The sequence below is a fragment of the Tiliqua scincoides genome, chromosome 4, assembly GCF_035046505.1.
Source record: "Tiliqua scincoides isolate rTilSci1 chromosome 4, rTilSci1.hap2, whole genome shotgun sequence".
NCBI lineage: Eukaryota > Metazoa > Chordata > Lepidosauria > Squamata > Scincidae > Tiliqua > Tiliqua scincoides.
Window position 1 is genome coordinate 40,320,818 of NC_089824.1, and position 17,920 is coordinate 40,338,737.

A 17,920-nucleotide genomic window follows, 5' to 3' on the forward strand; every position below is an offset into this window, starting at 1 on the left:
ATTACAACAGTTCTTCACTGGTGTCACTTAATCACATAAGCAACTTCCAGAAATTAGAAGAGAAAGCTAAATTAAAAAAAGAAGTCGCCGGAGGGCAAGGTATCTTCTGGGTTTTAGCTATGTGCTTAATCATGTTTAAATGTGTTTGCTATGGCAAAACAGAGACATGCAACTATAGCCCCAAAGTCATTTTTTACACAGGAAAAATGTCTTTTGGAGCGGTGCATGGGATAGGAGATGAGGGCCCATTTCTTTTCTGCCCCCACTTAAGTGGTTTTATGTGGTAAGAAGACCCTAGAAAGCTGAGGGCAAAGGTTAATCTAATTGGGCATCCAGCTTCTTGCAGTAGCCACCTAGATCAGTGTTTCTCAATGTTTATCCCACCATACCACTTCACATGGAAGTACCACTGGAAGTAACCGGTGATGATATCATCGCTGGTTACTTCCAGGCCAGATGCAACACAACAAACACCAGTAAAAGGCTCAGGGTGGATGGGAGGGCTTTTTTGAGTGCGCAAAAAATGCATGCTAAAGCTCTGCTTGCCAAACCTCCTACCACTGCTTGTGTTGCATGGCTGTTCTCACTTCCAGGTGGTGGGGGTCTGTGAGTCCCCCACTGGGGACCACCTCAAGTACCACCAATGATTTGAGTACCACCAGTTGAGAAACACTGACTAAGGGCCCAATTCTATCCAATTTTCCAGTGCTGGTTCAGTTGTGCTATTTGGGCACGTACTGTATTCTGTGGTAGGGACTAATCACAGAGGCCACTTTAAGGTATGGAAACATTTGTTCCCCTACCTTGGGACTGCATTGAGGCTATACCAGTACTGGAAAATTGGATAGGATTGGGCCCTTTGGTGCTTCCAGGAAATCCACAAGCAAGGTATAAAGCTATCGGAACTAGGGCAAACCTGCTTTTCAACCCCCATGATAGGAAAGCTGCTTGGAGATGGCAGCTTGAAGCAGAAAACAGGAGGCAGATAAGGGTGACATGCTCCTTCTGCCTGTTGTTTTTCTGCTCTCAGTTGCCCCCTTTTAATCGGGCTTTTCATGATAATCAAGGGCTATCATGCTACAGTTATATTTGTCTGCAAATAATTGGAAAATGGAAAATTGCCTCCTGGACTAATTATTAGCTGCAGGGAGGAAGCCAACACTGATTGGGCTATGGTGGACAAATGGCTAAAGAAGCCCCAGTTTGAGATTAGGTACCCTTCAATTACTATTGAATAGAGAAAAACTAAGCACATCAGGGCTAATCATGCTTTTAACATAATGTGTAGTTTGGAGCTGAATGCTGATACAAAAAACTACATGGTTTGTAATTTTTGCCTGCCTGTCCCTGCCCACTTCCACTATGGGGCAAAATTGAGGAGTGACTTGTCCAGCAACATCAGTTTTGGTTATTTTGAAGAGAAAAGAGAAAATACACAAGAGCGCAGTTTTGTAAGACAGCAAACAATGTGGTAAGTTTAAAATTACTTCAGGGTCCTTGCAGACAAGGAGAAAGGCTGAGAAGGACTTCTCAGGATTGTGTAGTAAGCCTAGAAAGTCTCCAGGGAGGGGCTGTAGAACAGTGGCAGATCACATGCTTTGCATGCAGAAGGTCCCAAGGTCCTAGGTCAGTCTGTGGTGGCTCCAAGAAAAGCTAGGAAATTCCCCCCTCCACCAGCTGAAACTCTGAACAGTTCCCCCTGGCCATGGTAGACAATACTTACATAGATGGAGCCAAGGTCTCACTCAGCATAAGGTGGGTTCATACGTACTATGGGCAGGTTGAGATTGGCCAGTTCAAATCTGGGACCATGATGGTCCAGGAAGAGTGACAGCTTGTTCTGAGATTTTATTTTTAGAATATGGCAGGAGAGCATAGCAGGCAGTGCATGTCACCAGTACATCCCCGGGTGATCATTGCACCACAAAGCCTAATCTTAGCCTAAAAATAACACAACATGGAATTATTGATACTGGTTGTTTTGAAATCAGCTATCATCATGTGCTTGTTAGTAGTTCTAATTGCTTCAGCTTTTCAAGGGTTGAGAAGCAGGAGCTCTAATTTCAACACAGAAAATAGTTCTATCTATAAGTTTTCTCCCCAATCAAGTAAAGAACTTTGCAAATGTTGGACTAACCAATGTACAAAGTCAACTACAAACTAGAAAAGCAGTCAACTTGGATTCCGTCTAGGGTGGAATCAGTGGTTGGTCAGCTTGGAAATCGGATGAGAGCCCATTTCCATCAGGGGGCCCACCTGCCTGGGTGAACTTCAGTGTCAATGTGCCATCAGCATGGGCAGGAGGTGCCATGGGGGGGGGCCCAGTGCAAGAATTTGCCCCAGGGTCCCCAGCACTGGGCTCCATTTATTCCCTGCAATTCTTATTATAATACTGAGCAGCAATTCCCCTTCCACCAGCAGGCTAGAATAATAGTATCAGCCTGGGCGGCCTGAGGTTCAGAATTCCGTTCGTGATGCAGAGGATTTCAAGATGAGTGTTGGATGGAGTTAAGAGGAGTAACAGCTCAATCCTATCGTAGTGCCTTGCTGGAGCAGCACCTGCTGCACTGGCACTAGCTGCTGCAGAGCTGTGAAGCACATTTGCAATGGCCTGCAAGTATGCAGTGCCATCAGGAATGCCTGCGCCATCCCACTGGTGCTGAATCTGGATCTACAGCCACCCAGGCAGGTGGAGTGCAGGGGCAGGGGAAGGGCAGAATGGAAGGGGGGGGTGTTTCAGGGCTGGAGAGGGCAGGGAGGGGATGGTTCAGACCTGGGAGGGGGCGGGGACTTCAGAGGAAGCCTCCATCATATCTTAACCCCCACCCTGGGCCTGAAAGCCCTCCATGTGGCTTCTAGAGCTGGCAATTTAGGTAGCACAAATCTAAGTAGCTCCATTGAGCAGGGTAGTTCTCTACATGGGGTAAGGGAACATTTATTCCCTTACCCTGAGGAGATTTCCAGCTTGCTCAATTTCAGTGCAGGGTATGATGTGGACTCTCTGGCCCCCCTGCACCAGCACTGAATAGGATTGGACTGCCTGTGTGTTTATGTGTGAATGCCAGCAAGGGAGAGAGCACAGATCCCAAGTAAAGAATATATTATTCCCCCTGACTATGATTCAGCACAGAGTCTCATAAGCACATAAGAAGAGCCCTGCTGGATCAGGCCCATCTAGTCCAGCTTCCTGTATCTCACAGTGGCCCACCAGATGCCTCAGGGAGCACATAAGACAATAAGAGACTTGCTTCCTGGTGCCCTCTCTTGCATCTAGCATTCTGAGGTAGCCTAGTTCTAAAAATCAGAGGTTGCATATACCCATCATGGCTTAAAAACCTATGATGGAGATTTCCTCCAGAAATCTGTCCAATCCCCTTTTAAAGGCACCCAGGCCAGATGCCATCACCACATCCTGTGGCAAGGTGTTCCACAGACTAACTAACAAAGGTTTCTATGATCTTAGTCCTGACTTCACTACATTTCTAACCCATATATGAGTAATCTCATCTGACTCAGTTAAGAATATTCATGAGTAAAATTTTAAGCACATGCTTAACTCTTCTTCTGTTGGACTGAGGCTGGAAAGGCTGAGGTCCAGAAAGTGCGTTGCAAAATCTTCAGTAAAACACTGAAATAACTCTAAATGATTCTAGAACAGAGAAATTAAATGAGTTCTTTGCAGCTGTCTTCACAGCAGAAGACCTCGGGCAGATACCGCTGCCAGAACGCCCCCCCCCCGACCAAGGAATTAAGTGGGATAGAGATTAAAAAAGATGTTTCAGACCTAATTGACAAATTAAAGATCAATAAGTCACTGGGCCCTGATGGCATCCACCCAAGAGTTATTAAGGAACTGAAGAGTGAAGTTGCTGATCTCTTGACTAAAATATGCAACTTGTCCCTTGAATCGGCCACGGTGCCAGAAGATTTGAGGATAGCAAATGTCACACCGATCTTTAAAAGGGAAGGAGAGGAGTAATTATATGCCAGTCAGCCTAACGCCTGTTCCAGGTAAGATGGTGGAATGCCTCATAAGAACATAAGAGCCCTGCTGGATCAGGCCAAAAGCCCATCTAGTTCAGCTTCCTGTATCTCACAGTGGCCCACCAAATGCCCCAGGAAGCACACAACACAACAGACACAATCTGCGTTCAAGGTTTGTTCAAAGATAAAAGGCCTCATCAAAGACAGAATCTCAAAACACATAGCCGAACAAGCCTTGCTGAGGGAGAATCAGCATGACTTCTGTAAGGGTAAGTCTTGCCTCACAGACCTTTTAGAATTCTTTGAAAAGGTCAACAGGCAAGTGGATGCGGGAGAACACGTGGACATTATATATCTGGACTTTCAATAGGTGTTCAACATGGTCCCTCACCAAAGGCTGCTGAGAAAACCCCACAGTCAGGGAATTAGAGGGCAGGTTCTCTCCTGGATTAGGAACTGGTTGAGGTCCAGGGAGCAGAGAGTGGGTGTAAATGGGCAATTTTCACAATGGAGAGAGGTGGAAAGTGGAGTAACCCAAGGGTCTGTCCTGGGACCTGTACATTTCAACCTGTTCATAAATGACCTGGAGGCAGGACTAAGCAGCAGGATGGCCAAGTTTGCAGATGACACCAAACTTTTCCAAGTGGTGAAGACCAGAAGAGACTGTGAAGAGCTCCAGAAGGATCTCTCCAAACTGGGAGACTGGGCAGCAAAATGGCAGATGCGTTTCAGTGTAAGTAAGTGTAAAGTCATGCACATTGGGGCAAAGAATAAAAACCTTACATATAGGCTAATGGGTTCTGAGCTGTCTGAGAGATCTTGGGGTGCTGGTGGACAGCCTGATGAAAGTGTCGACTCAATGTGCAGCAGCAGTGAAGAGGGCTAAGTCCATGCTTGGGATCATTAGGAAAGGTATTGAGAGTAAGACAGCTAATATTGTACTGCCTTTGCGCAAATCAATGGTAAAGCCACACCTGGAGTATTGTGTCCAGTTCTGGTCCCCACATCTCAAAAAGGATATAGTGGAGATAGAAAAGGTGCAAAAGAGAGCAACCAAAATTATTACTGGGCTGGGGCACCTTCCCTATGAGGAAAGGTTACACTGTTTGGGCCTCTTCAGTCTAGAAAAGAGGCGCCTGAGGGGGGACATGATTGAGATGTACAAAATTATGCAGGGGATGGACAGAGTGGACAGAGGCTCTCTTCCCTCTCACATAACACCAGAACCAGGGAACATCCACGAAAGTTGAGTGTTGGGAGAGTTAGGACAGACAGAAGAAAATATTTCTTTACCCAGCGCGTAATTAGTTTGTGGAACTCTTTGCCACAGGAAGTAGTGATGTTATCTTGCCTGGATGCCTTTAAGAGGGGATTGGACAAATTTCTGGAGGAAAAGTTCATTATGGGTTACAAGTCATAGTAGGTATGTGCAAGGTCTTGGTTTTAGAGGCAGGCTGCCTCTGATTGCCAGAGGCAGGGGAGGGCACTGGGACGCAGATTGTGTCTGTTGTCTTGTGTGTTCCCTGGGGCATTTGGTGAGCCACTGTGATGTACAGGAAGCTGGACTAGATGGGCCTTTGACCTGATCCAGTAGGGCTCTTCTTATGTTCAGAACTGAACTCCTGCAATTTAGAACAGTAACTTCAATAATATAATCACAATTTATCACTTGAGATTCAAATGTAGCATGGCACTAATTCACAATCTGATCTTTCAGTTCCATCTCTTTAATGATCTTATTAGTTACTGTGCACTTGAAGTATGTCTGCATAATTAGCAATTTGTCTGAAATTTAGCATAATGCAGACTTCTTTGACAATTGCTGTATTCTATTTCTTCGGCACACACTTTTTATTTCAATTTTGCACACTATATCTGACTAGCGACTGTGGCAGACACGGACTACTGTGGTATGTGATCAAGGAGAGGAAATTCCAGGCAGATAAAGTTACATAGCAGATCACTGGGGAAAAATATGGATCTATGTATGAAAAGCAGGAGTAACAGATGCAGTTCAGTTATTTTTCTTGCTTGGGGCTGTTAATTATCAAGTGAGAGATGGTTGCTGGAGAGGCAAGATGCAAGAACACTTGTATGTTAATAATGAATGACAGTAGTTGAAACTTAAAAAGTTTTTCAAAACTACCTGCTTTGTATTTATAAGCAGTTCAAAGCAGACTCACTGAGGGCCCAATCCAGATGGCAATCCAGATGGCCCATTACCGGCCTGGCATGCCTGCAAGACTCACTGCCGGTAGAGTGCTGGCCCATCGCATGCTGTCCAGAGCTCGTCCCTTGCTCCGGGTGATGGAGAGGTGAGTGAGGCAGGGGGAGATGTTCCAGGGTGGGGGGAATGCGGGACAGGGGCGGGAGGGGGAGGGACAAGCAGAGCTCTGCTCTGCTAGATCCAGAACCCTGCATCGGGTCTCCCGGCCCAACATGGGGCTTCTCAACTCTGCCCTGGCTAAATTATTATTATTATTATTAACAGTATTTATATACCGCTTTTCAACTAAAAGTTCACAAAGCGGTTTACAAAGAAAAATCAAATAACTAAATAGCTGGCACAGACTTGAGTAGCCCCATTGCAAGGCCTGCTCTCTTACCCAGGGGAAGGAGACAAATGTCCCCTTCCCCCTAGGAGCCAGTGATGACTGCCCGGCGAGCACTGGATGCTGCAGCAGCCACTTTGGTGCCACTTCTCCTCTGGGTGCTGGATTGGGCTGTGAATCTGCCTTCTAGTTTCAAAGGCTGATTAGAATTAGGGAACACATGTGTGGACAAGTTGTCCATGTTTTCTATAGCAGGCATCGCCATAATCAAATTTTATCTGTGCCAACAGCTGACAATGCAGGAACATAATAAGCATCTCATCCATTGTGCACAGCATTGTACCTTATACTATACTACACCAAAATATCTCTGTCATTTATGTACGCTATAGTCCCACTGGTCTCAACCAGACAAAACAGAGCAACCATCAGATATTGGAGCCATTAAAGGAACGTATCACCATGAGACATTTCTCAATTATTTTGAATACACTCCATTAAATCCCTCAAAGAAAACCCTCCAGGCAGACATCTATTGGGTTTGAATTTTAATCCTCAGGGAAAAAAATAAACAAAGAGCCACTCAGTTGGAAGCCTATGGGTAAGGTGGGCGATCAGGATATCAGTCACCAAGATAGATCAAGATCTCAGGACAAAAAGTTACTGCTGTATCATGTAGTTCTCTCCTTATTGGTTTCCCATAAGTTTATCCATAGAGAGCCCTGGTTGGAAGGGAGAGAAAAGGAGAAGGTGGCAGATGGGAGAGTCAGAGTAAGGAGAAAGAGGTAAGAGAAAGGAGGGGAAGCCTGAGATAAACAGCTCAATCCAATGATTGCAACACTATATAGCGTGTGACCAGGCTGCCGCCTGAAATGGCAAATGTGTGGTTCTGGCCTATCTGGAGTCCCTGGCCCTGGTAACTCAACAGTAAGGGCAAGCTGTAGGAAGGAAGGAGTGGGAGGACTGGAGGTGTAATTGGGTGGGGAGTGGGGAGGAAGTGGAGCCAGCAGCAATTGCGCACGCCGGAACTTATACTATCCTATTTAAACCTCCCTGCCCCTTTTCTCTCTTTGGATATATATCCCCAAAAGAAGAGACTCTCTTGAGGCAGCCCCAGAGCTTATACAGAAGTCAGTTGAAATAATTTGTACTCAGTCTGCTGTTGTGCTTAGTACTTGGTTGCTCACTGCTTTCGGCAGCTATCAGACCGTACTGACTGATTGATGTGTTGCATTTTAAAGCAGCTGTAAAGGGACTGAAGCTGCTAGAACAAGTGTTCCAGCAAGCATGAGGCTCCAATTGGTTGGGGCTGTAAATCTCATCAGCTGAAGGAGGTCAGGGTCGCTTCAAGCAATCAGTTGGTGGGGGGGGACGGGACATCTGCCTCCTTTCACTGACTCACCTGCCTCCGGTGCTTCTCCTCCCACTCTCTGAATGTGAGAAGGAAGAGGGGGATGGCGCAGACAAGGAAGTGTGGAGGAGGGGAGAGTCACAGGCTAGAAGAGTGGTGTAGGTAGTGGCTAGTTTGCCACTGGATGGGAGGAGTATTTGGTGTGCTCCTTGAGGCACCAATTGGTTTTGCTCTGAAGGAAACAATCGATTTTTCTGTCACTCAAGCTGAAAAATCAACATTGATGGAAATAAGAAGATTTCTTCAGAACAACTGATTCTTTCATACATTGCTATACAACCACAGAACTGTAGTATAATTAGGGGCATGTTGTGCTGGGCAGTCATAATTAATTTGGAGTTTAAGATTTATTCACTTACCAGCTGCAGCCCAAATGGGTGCACAGCCCGACAGTGAACAATAACACTACATTACTTTTCATTCTGTTTTAATGACTCACAAGACATATTTGTTGTATTTATGTGTATTTGATTACGTATCTTGAAGGTGGCCTAACCTCAATTTAGAAGGCATCAGAGACTGAACGCTCTTACTTATTCCCTTTGACTGGTTGAGTAGTTGAGTTGTAAAAATGTTGCACAAGGGTTACTCATGGAAGTACCCAAAAGATGAATCAGGAATGACAATTTTAATATCTGTGTTCTGCTGGCTAAAATGAAATGTTCCATGCTTCATTCAGTGGGCAGCATTTTTTCCCCATTTCCTGTATCAACTCAGATCACTGAGCAGGTCCATGCAATGTACTAAATATTTTACTAGGGGCTTGTTCCTCGTTTAGAGATCTTGTTGTTAGAAATAGAAAAAAAGTTATTTAGTAGCGCTGATGGGAAAAAGCAAACTGTTGTTTAACTCAGATATTTTTTAAAGTATGGATAAAAGGGCATTAACTTATGGCCAGTCTAGCATCTGTCTCCGGCGCACTGGGGCCAGTGAAAGTCAGTGCCAGTCCCCCGAGCATTGCCCAGGGGATGGCAGTCGCAAACAAGCCACAAGACACATTTCAGTGGCTAGAAGAATGGAGGTGCTGATGGGGAGGCCAGCGCAAGTGCGCGCTGGGTCTCTGTACTGATAAGTCCCTGCTGAATGGTAGGGAGGTGCTCCAGGGTGGAGGAGGGGCAGAGGAAGGCAGGGAGGGGTGAAACTGGGCAGAGGAGGGCAGAAAGGAGGGCAGTTCAGACCTGGGAGGGGGTGGGGATGGCAGCAGAGCTGCTGCTGTATCCTATCACCCCTCCCACACCTGAAAGCCCTGCACAGTTCTGTGCCAGACATTGAGCTGGTCCAGATCCAAGTAGACCTGTTGAGGCTGCTGGGGCTTAACACGAAGTAAGAGAACAACTGTTCTCTTATCTCAAGGAGACCTCTAGCTGCCTCCCTGGCTCCATGGGATCTGTGGCAGCTGTAGGGCGGCACAGGTAGCCCCATTAGGATTGGGCTGACCATCCCCACCCCAACCTCATTTGCAAGTAAGTTAATGTTTCAGGCACATAATAGTTGATCTTTCTCAGGAACAGGTCAGACTGGGATAGGCATGTGACACTGTTCTGTTGAGAAACATCAGCAGGGCTCAGCTTGGTTCGTATTTTAATGGGAGATTGTCTCAGAATCCAAGTAAACTATTCTGACCTTCCCAGTGGAAGAGCAAGAAGTGCAACAAACAATTATCACAAATTATCTCAGTGAGTTGTATCACTAACTATCACTAATCATAAATTGGCTGATTTTTGTTAATTTCATTTGGTTTAAGTATTGCCTTCCCATTTTGAATTATTTGATTTTATTGTGTATAAATTTTCATCCGTTTGTAAGTTGCTTTGAGGGACTTTGGCCAAAAACAAGCATAGAAATAAATAAAATGACACTGATGAATATTACCATGATTATCCTGTAAAGTGTTTTATGTTTACTATAATAAAAGCTTATTTATATAGTTGGAAAAAAAACAGATGATACAAAACATGGGACTGCAGAATGCAGGAGGGGAACTAGGTATCTAAATGCTCCTACCCATATAAAACTCCCTGCACGTGGAAAACTAACATGTCAAGAAAAAAGGTCAAGCTAAAACCTTTCCACTGGTCAAGCTAAAGCTTTCCACTGACATGTAATTTTGGACCTGAGGAGACTTAGGGTTCAATCCTATCCAATTTTCCAGTGTTGGCCCAGTTGTGCCAGTGGGGTGTGCACTGCATCCTGTGGTGGATGGGCAGTCACTGGGGCCTTCTCAAGGTATGGAAACATTTGTTCCCTTACCATGGGGCTGCACTTTGGCTACACCAGAGCTGGAAAGTTGGATAGGATTAGGCTCTCATTCATGCAATCCTCTGCTTGCATTCTGAAGTGGTTGAGTTCCATGAGGATTGGGGGGGGATTTATCACATGGCTGTTACGAATGCACAGACTAACCCCTCCTGCATACACAGAATCTCATATTCTTGGAATGATCAGTCAGGCTTACCACTAGCACAACCAATCACTCAGGCTACAAATATAACTGCCCCTTACTATATCTGTAGTTTTAAATAATGTCAGCAATGCCTAATGTCTGAAATACCAGGCCATGGGCTTAAGAAGGGATTTCCCACTTTCTCACCTTCTAAAACAAGGCCCCATTTTTAACCATGCAGGATTGCACTCTGGGATAACATTTCAGAGGGAGGGGATAAGGAAGAGAAGCTTTAGGTAGCATGTATTGCATGACAGCATGGTCTTTTGAGATGAGAAGAATGGGACACTTGTTTTTAAACCACCTGCAGGCATGACCAGAGAAACAACTTGTGCTGTTAGTTAAGGGTAAAACAAAACAGTTCCTACCCATTAAAGTAAAAATCATGAATTGAATCTGACTCCAGAGATGGTGCAGTAAGATAAGAAAAGCCAAAACTGATATGCAGAATGCTAACCCCTGTGAGGAAATAATAATAAGAAGACTTCACTCACATCATCAGAATAAATAGCTCATTAGCGTGGAGCTTGGAGAAGAAGACATTCAGCTTTCAGAAAACCTTTTTCTTTGCCAGGGCCGGCCCATACATGAGGCTAACAGAGGTGGTTTTCTCAGATGGCAGACTGGCTGGGGTTACCCACCTTTGTCTCCTTCCTCCACTCTTCCTCCTCCCACTCCTTGGTTTAAAAAGAAAGAGGGGAATAGAAAAGGAAATGTGGAGGAGAGCAGAGAGGACCATTCTTCTGTCCTTCATACTTCCTCCTTTGCTCTGTTCCCCCTTTTCTTTTCCACTCAAGGAGCAGGAAGACGAGTGGCTGCAGTGACTGGCATGCCAATAGGCAAGGGGGAAGTGGCATTTGGTGTATTTCGTCAGGCACTGCCAGGTTTTGGGCCGGCCCTGTACTTTTGTAAGCATTTCTTAAATTCTTTGGGGGTTATGATAAAAAAAAAACACTCAAGGCAGATTGGAAACAAATATAAACTGAATTTTGTGCCACATTAGTCCTTGTAAGAAGCACATGCACAACTAAAATACCAGGCAGAGAAAGTGCTTACTAATCAGCTTCCTAGAAGCCAGGTTGTGCCTCTAGAATGTCTAGAAACCATTTGGGGCCCCTGTTCTGCCACGTGGTGGACATATCTACATTATCAGCAGGTATTGTTTTTTTTAGCTGGTATCACTTCCCAGGAAATGGGTGAAGATGCTGTGAGCCATCTACTACCCACCCCTTTCAAAAGCCTAGAGTGTTTAAGGGGTCCCTATTTCAACCTGCAGCATAGATGTGTCAAGTATTTAGTGAATCAGATCACTGCTCAGTCATGTCCAGTATTGTGTGCTCTGACTGACAGTAGTTTTCTAGGGACTGAGCAGGGATCTTTCCTTTTACTTGCTACCTGATCCTTTTGGTTGGAGACACCAGGGATTAAGCCTGGGACCTTCTGCATACAAGGCATGTGCTCCACCATGGTGCTACAGATCCTTTCCTTATGTTACTATTGTAACACTTTTCCTGAGCATTTCCTGAATCCAACCTCTGTTTTCCCCCCTCAACTAGCCCTGCCCTCATGTCAGGTGCTCTCTTGCCTCCACTGTGCTTTTTTCGCTGTTCAGCATTACTTTCTAGTACTGTGAGGTTGTTCATGACTGCCAAAATACTGGCATCTTATTGCTGCTCTTATTTCTGTTCCTGCTGCTCAAGCAAACCTTCTCCAAACAATTGTAGCCAATAGCAGATATATGTGGAAAGGTCCATGGAAATCAATAGCGTGTATTTCCATGTAATGAACTTAGGATGAACAGAAATGTTAACAAAAACGAACTATTTGGCACTCTGAACTAACAGTTAGTGGATCTTTTTAAAGTGTAGGCCTCAGAGCCTCACACATGCAAGGGTGAGTTCATGTATGTTAGATTTATTGTTTGCATGTGGCTCTCAATAGTCTATCAGGAGTGTGCAGATTTGAACAAAAAAGATTGGAAAGAAAAGAGAATCATGATATGACAATGGATGAAATCTTGGCTTTGCAGCAAAATTTCTCCTGATTTTAATAAACTAGGTTTTCAAGACCTCATCAGTGTCAAAAGACATATCAGTCACCAGTACTGAAAGCACAATAATGGTAATTTAATGTAGATTAACGTCATATTGCACTATCTGTATTGTATCTTCTGACCACAGCACAAACACTGTTTGAAAAATGCTTTGCAGAAGTTATTGACAATGCCAAATTAATTTAATGCACACCATGCTTTTCTTAAAATGTTATTATCAGTTGCAACTCAAAGTGGACATACAGAATAGGTTAAGTGGGAACAACTGTATATTCCAGATATGTGTGATTGACAGGATTGCACAACCAGAGGCGGGTCTGATTTACAGAGAAAGGGACAAAGGCCAATGGAATTGCTATTCTAGTATTTGCATGCTTGACATTTTGATCAATTAGACACTTCCAAATCTAACTGACCTTGGGCTTGAACAACATGGAACTGTTTCCAAAATTTTTACTACTATGGAGCAGGATCCAAAGTGTTACGTAAGGTATGTTTAAGGGCTTGTGCACTGCACCCCATGCCATCTCATATAAGCAATAAACTGATTTTGACACTCTGCTGCATGTCAAGAGGGGTAACCTCAGTGCAGCATGTTGGAGGGTACAGGGAGCTGGGCAGGGGGCCTGAGCTGGGCACATGGAATGAATTCCACATTCTTTGGATCTCAGCCATTATCTTCATACCCATATCTTATCCCCTTTACCAGTGTCAGCTGTAGAGCAATTAAAGTGCATCTGCTCCATACTGATTTGCAAGGCAGGTGTTCAGAAGAACATTAAAATGTGTCTTGGATGTGAAATTTACATCAACCTTGTGAAAGTAAGAGCTCAATCCTATCCATATCTACTCAGAAGTAAGTTCCACTGTAGCCAATGGGGCTTACTCCCAGGTAAGTGTGGATAGGATTGCAGCCTAACAAACATAGGGCGCAATCCTAACCAACTTTTCAGCAATGAGGTAAGAGCAATGCAGCACAGAGATAAGGGAACAAGCATTGAGGAGGCCTTCGTGACTGCCCCCCAACTGCAGGATGCAGCACTTGCCCCACCAGCCCAGCTATGCCAGTGCTGGAAAGTTGGTTAGGATTGTGCCCTATAGAGTCTTAAAACTGGTACAGACAAAAATATGGGCTCATTTTCATTTGAATACTAATATACAAACTTTGCATAATAAAATAATCTTGTACTATGCACTAATTGACAATATGGAGTGTATTGTGTTTATCCTACTGAGAACACAGTATGACTTTTGTTTTAAGTCAAAGTAATTTCTTTCTGGATTTCACTGAACCTTCACCTGGTTATCAGAAATAATAATTTAGCTACAATTCCTCCTCCTCAAATATTTCATGTAGAATCTTGATTTAATACAACATACTCTGAGTCTATATACTAACCTGTGAAGTAGCTGTGGGTGTATTAGCTTCCTTACCACTCACAACAGAACTTCCACTTGTTGCAGTTGCTTCGATAGCGTCTGACTTCTTTACATTCACGTCTACAGGAATGGAAGGCCCTACCTGCCTACTTTCGCTCACAGAAGCTGTATTTGAATTGCTTGTTTGCCGTGGCTGAGCTTTATACCAGCTTGGGTAAAACAAGGGATCTGTTGGTTCTCCACTTGACTGTAGTTCTGCTTCTGGTCCAGCAGACTGTTGAGTAGTTGTCATCATAACTTCACCCTTAACATTACAGATATTTTAAAAAGATAAAAAAGGATCTAGGTGTGAATTACTGCATACAGTATGTTCTCTCACGATGAAAATACATATAATAAAGGGTTATTCTGAATGAAGGACAGCTGACATTAAAATGATTTTGATATGTGATGTTGGATTAAGAAATTGGTGCTTGTTAAGCAACGCTTTCAGGCTGTATCCTGTGAAAACTGAAAAGTTCATATATATATGAACATATAAGAAAAATGAAAAGTTCACGTATGCATGAACATGCTTGGGATGAATTCGTTAAGTGGTTGCACCGATCAACTCCACATCACATTCTTAGGACTATGCCACCAAAAACTCAAATTATCTTGATGGTTTTGTAAAGCAGCTCACAGGGAACCATTCTGTTGCAGAAATGACTGTAGCATGCCCTTATGTGCATTATGTTATGTGCATTATGTTATTGTTGCATGACTTTTACTCTGAAAGATGTACATTGCACATAGGACAACTTCAACAGGCTCAAATAATTCAGTGAGGTTCTTCTAGGTCAGAACTGTCTACATTGCCTAGCAGCCGTTCTTCATGCTTCAGGCAAAGCTCTCTTTGCTCTCCCTGGAGATGCCAGGAATTGAACCTGGCTGGACTCTTCTGCATGTAAAGCTCTACCATTGGCCTATAGCCCTTCCCCAAGATTACATTTATGTTAGAACAGGGTGGGCATTATATTTTTGCTAGAAATGCTATTACCTAAATAAGTCCATTAATGTCTAAGGCACTGGTACTTAAACTACTTTACTTCTCGGGAGTAAATCTCCCAAGATAAGCCTTTGTGGGGGAGGGGAGAAACTAGGAGTGTGTCATGATTCCAACTTTCACTTTTTGCTAGCTGTGATCCTGGCACTGAATTGCTACCTTCCCCCCTCCCCCACAAAGACTTATCTTGGGAGATTTACTCCCCTTAAAGGAACGGGACAGTGTTACATGGGCAGGTGGGTCATGACTGTATATAAGGCATATATAACTGCAAACACTTGCCATGTAAATACATTCAGAATTGGGATGTCCAATTTGCATCCTCAGGCACATACCTATGTTGGTGCAATCTTCATTCATTTAAACTGGGCTTTTATTGCCAAAGCAGCCTAGAAATTGAGATTTTATTCTGCTAAACCAGCGATTTTCAACCACTGTGCTGCGGCAAACTGGTGTGCCATGAATGGTCCACAGGTGCGCCACAGCAGAAGTTTGGCGGAGGGTAAATTAGTAGTAGGGCCATTGGGAGATGTAAGCCCCCTGCCAGCAGTGTGGTGTGCCTTGCCAATTGTCCAAAAACCAGTGGTATACCTTGACCATTTTAGCATCTTGTCAATGTGTCATGAGATGAAAAAGGTTGAACATCACTGTGCTAAACAAATTGCTTGACCTACAATTAATCAGCACTTTTCCTAAATCAGACTGAATAAGAAAAGAACTTTTATTGTTTTAGGGTGAAACTACACTGTGGCAGAAGACTCCTGGCTTTAAATACTGGTCTGCTTTAATCATATGTACAGCAAGTTGTTGGGTGCAATTTACAGCCCATGCCTAAACTGCACTGGTGCAGCTAGCTCGCATGGCCTGCACTGCATTCAATGCAGCTCAGGAGGCAGCGGATATAATTCCCTACCATGGGTAAAGCCCCAGCCACTCCACAGGGTTTCTTGGTTCCTCTTCAGCTATATCGCTGGAGCAAATCCAGGAAGTCCCGTGTATGGCTGCCCGGCCCAGGAAGGGGGTTTGGATGAGGCATGTGCCACCACCAGTGCCACTGATCCTGCACCTCTCCCAGGCCTGATCCTCCCCTCATTCAACCTTCCCCCCCCCACGAACACCCCTGCCCCACCTCCAAAATGCTCTCCAACCAGTTGGATCAGGGGAAAATGACTTCTGGGGCCATTTCTCTACCATCACCACTGGAAATATTCACTATTGTAGTTTAAATGTAATCTGTGACTAAATAATTGTGCCTTTTCCATTTTTTGATTAATAGGATGATTAGGAAGAAAGCATCTAACACAGCAGATAAGAGAAGAATTTGTCCAAATAGTTACCTGATTAGCAACTGGTGATGGAGATGATAATGATGGTCCTGGGTTTGTTTGAGATACAGCAGTTGTGTCTTTGAGCACAGTATCCTGCTGGGTTTGCTGGGATGCCATCTCAGATGCTTCCTCCTCCTCACCAGATGACTCTGTGTGGACCTCATCCACTTCGTCACCTTCAACTGCATCATCCTCTTCATCTTCCTCCTCTGCTAATGTCATACAAAGAAGTATAACATTTTCACTCAAATAAAATGTATGTGCTTCATGTTAACAGATGGCCAGTTTCGATGTATCAATTTTTCTTGATAGGACCATGGTGTTTTTGTTGTTGATATGTGTGCGCTTGCACAAATGGGTGAGAAGAGTATTAGGTCAGAAATAAAAATCATGCAGATTTTTCAGGACAGGCTTGTGATACTAGATTCACCTTTTGACCACAGATACTTTTCCAATTCTCTGTTGGATTGGGAATAACTGATTAGAATTTTGGCTAGTGGGAGATGGATGAAGAAAAATAGTATATGACAAAGTGCTATTTCCTCTGAACAAAATTCTCAACAACTTCAAAAGTGGCAAGAAATGTGTAGTAGGACTACCTCACCCCTTGGTATACAAATACCATAAGTACTAGTAAAATGTCTTGACAACGGTAAAACACACATTCATTATTTTTTTTTTTACTTTTACAGGTAAGTATAATTCCCCTAAAGTTACAGAAGTTAATTTGGGGGGGGGGGGGCAAAGAAACACTGGTAGCAATTAAGGGCTTCTGGCTGGATAAAAACATCACAAGCCCTGTTCTATAGCCACATTATGTGACCATTGTTACTGAAGAAAATATTTTCCCATGCATCACTATTAGTCATTGCTATGGTTCTGCCTAGACATAAAAACAGGCCAGGGAGAGGTTAATAACTCTGGCGGTATACAGAATATTTGACTCTCAGAACTGGTTGTGTACATCACGAGGGCCAGGGCTGCATATTCTATTAAAGAAAAATGCAATTGTGAGTATGATCAGTCTTCAAGAGAGTTTACTTTTGATTAGGAGGCTTATAAAATGGCCTTGTTACATTTGTGCAATGTCAAAAAGGTCTTGCCATCATATCCCTGACAGGAATGTCTTCACAAAAACTGCACTTCCGCAGTAAAAAAAAAAAAAAGTTAGAAAAGCAATTTCATGAAAGAAGAAAATACGTACCTCTGTAAAACTCAATTTCTCTTATTATCTTTTCTTCTCGATTGAGGTTGACAGTGAAATGGCTCATATTTTCATAGCCATTCTCTATTTTTTCCATCTGAAATCCTTTAGAGGCTTCACTAATTCTAAAATAGAAACATGGGTGTCATTTGAGTTTGCAAAGGAATGTTTTGCAAATGGGTGGCATATGATAAAAGTGGGAAACGCATGTTCTCTCAAAAGGAAAAGACTTACTTTTGTAGCAGTGCTTTGGCATTCTGTGAAAAACAAAATAAAAATCAAAGGAATTAATGACGCTTCAAATGGTTCATTTTTGAACATTATTTTTAAAGATGTATAGTCTGCAGGTTAATTCTTTCTCATACAGAATGTTGGAACGTCCTTTGAACAAATACAGTTAGAACTCTGAGCATGACTGGAAATTTCAGACAGGACTTGATGGAAAGGCAGCCCCTTGAGGAACACCACACCAGTGCCAGCCCAAGGCCTGTGGGGGCCTGGCCAAAGTAACATTGGGGAC

At 43.7% G+C, this 17,920-nt stretch overlaps 1 protein-coding gene across 6 annotated transcripts in view; it reads right to left on the bottom strand.

The window, feature by feature from the left end:
- TRIM55 (tripartite motif containing 55) overlaps positions 1–17,920 on the bottom strand; it is a 55,147-nt gene that overhangs the window by 13,509 nt on the left and 23,718 nt on the right. The window contains exons 6-10 of one of the 6 annotated variants that reach the window (XM_066625913.1): positions 17,635–17,657; positions 17,401–17,525; positions 16,206–16,405; positions 13,843–14,127; positions 10,759–10,849 (exon numbers count right to left, since the gene is read on the bottom strand). In XM_066625913.1, coding sequence (XP_066482010.1) covers positions 10,759–10,849; positions 13,843–14,127; positions 16,206–16,405; positions 17,401–17,525; positions 17,635–17,657 — 724 coding nt within the window. Of the gene's footprint in view, positions 1–10,758; positions 10,850–13,842; positions 14,128–16,205; positions 16,409–17,400; positions 17,526–17,634; positions 17,658–17,920 lie in introns of all 6 variants that reach the window. The other 5 variants (XM_066625912.1, XM_066625910.1, XM_066625909.1 and 2 more) reach the window with 5 other exon arrangements.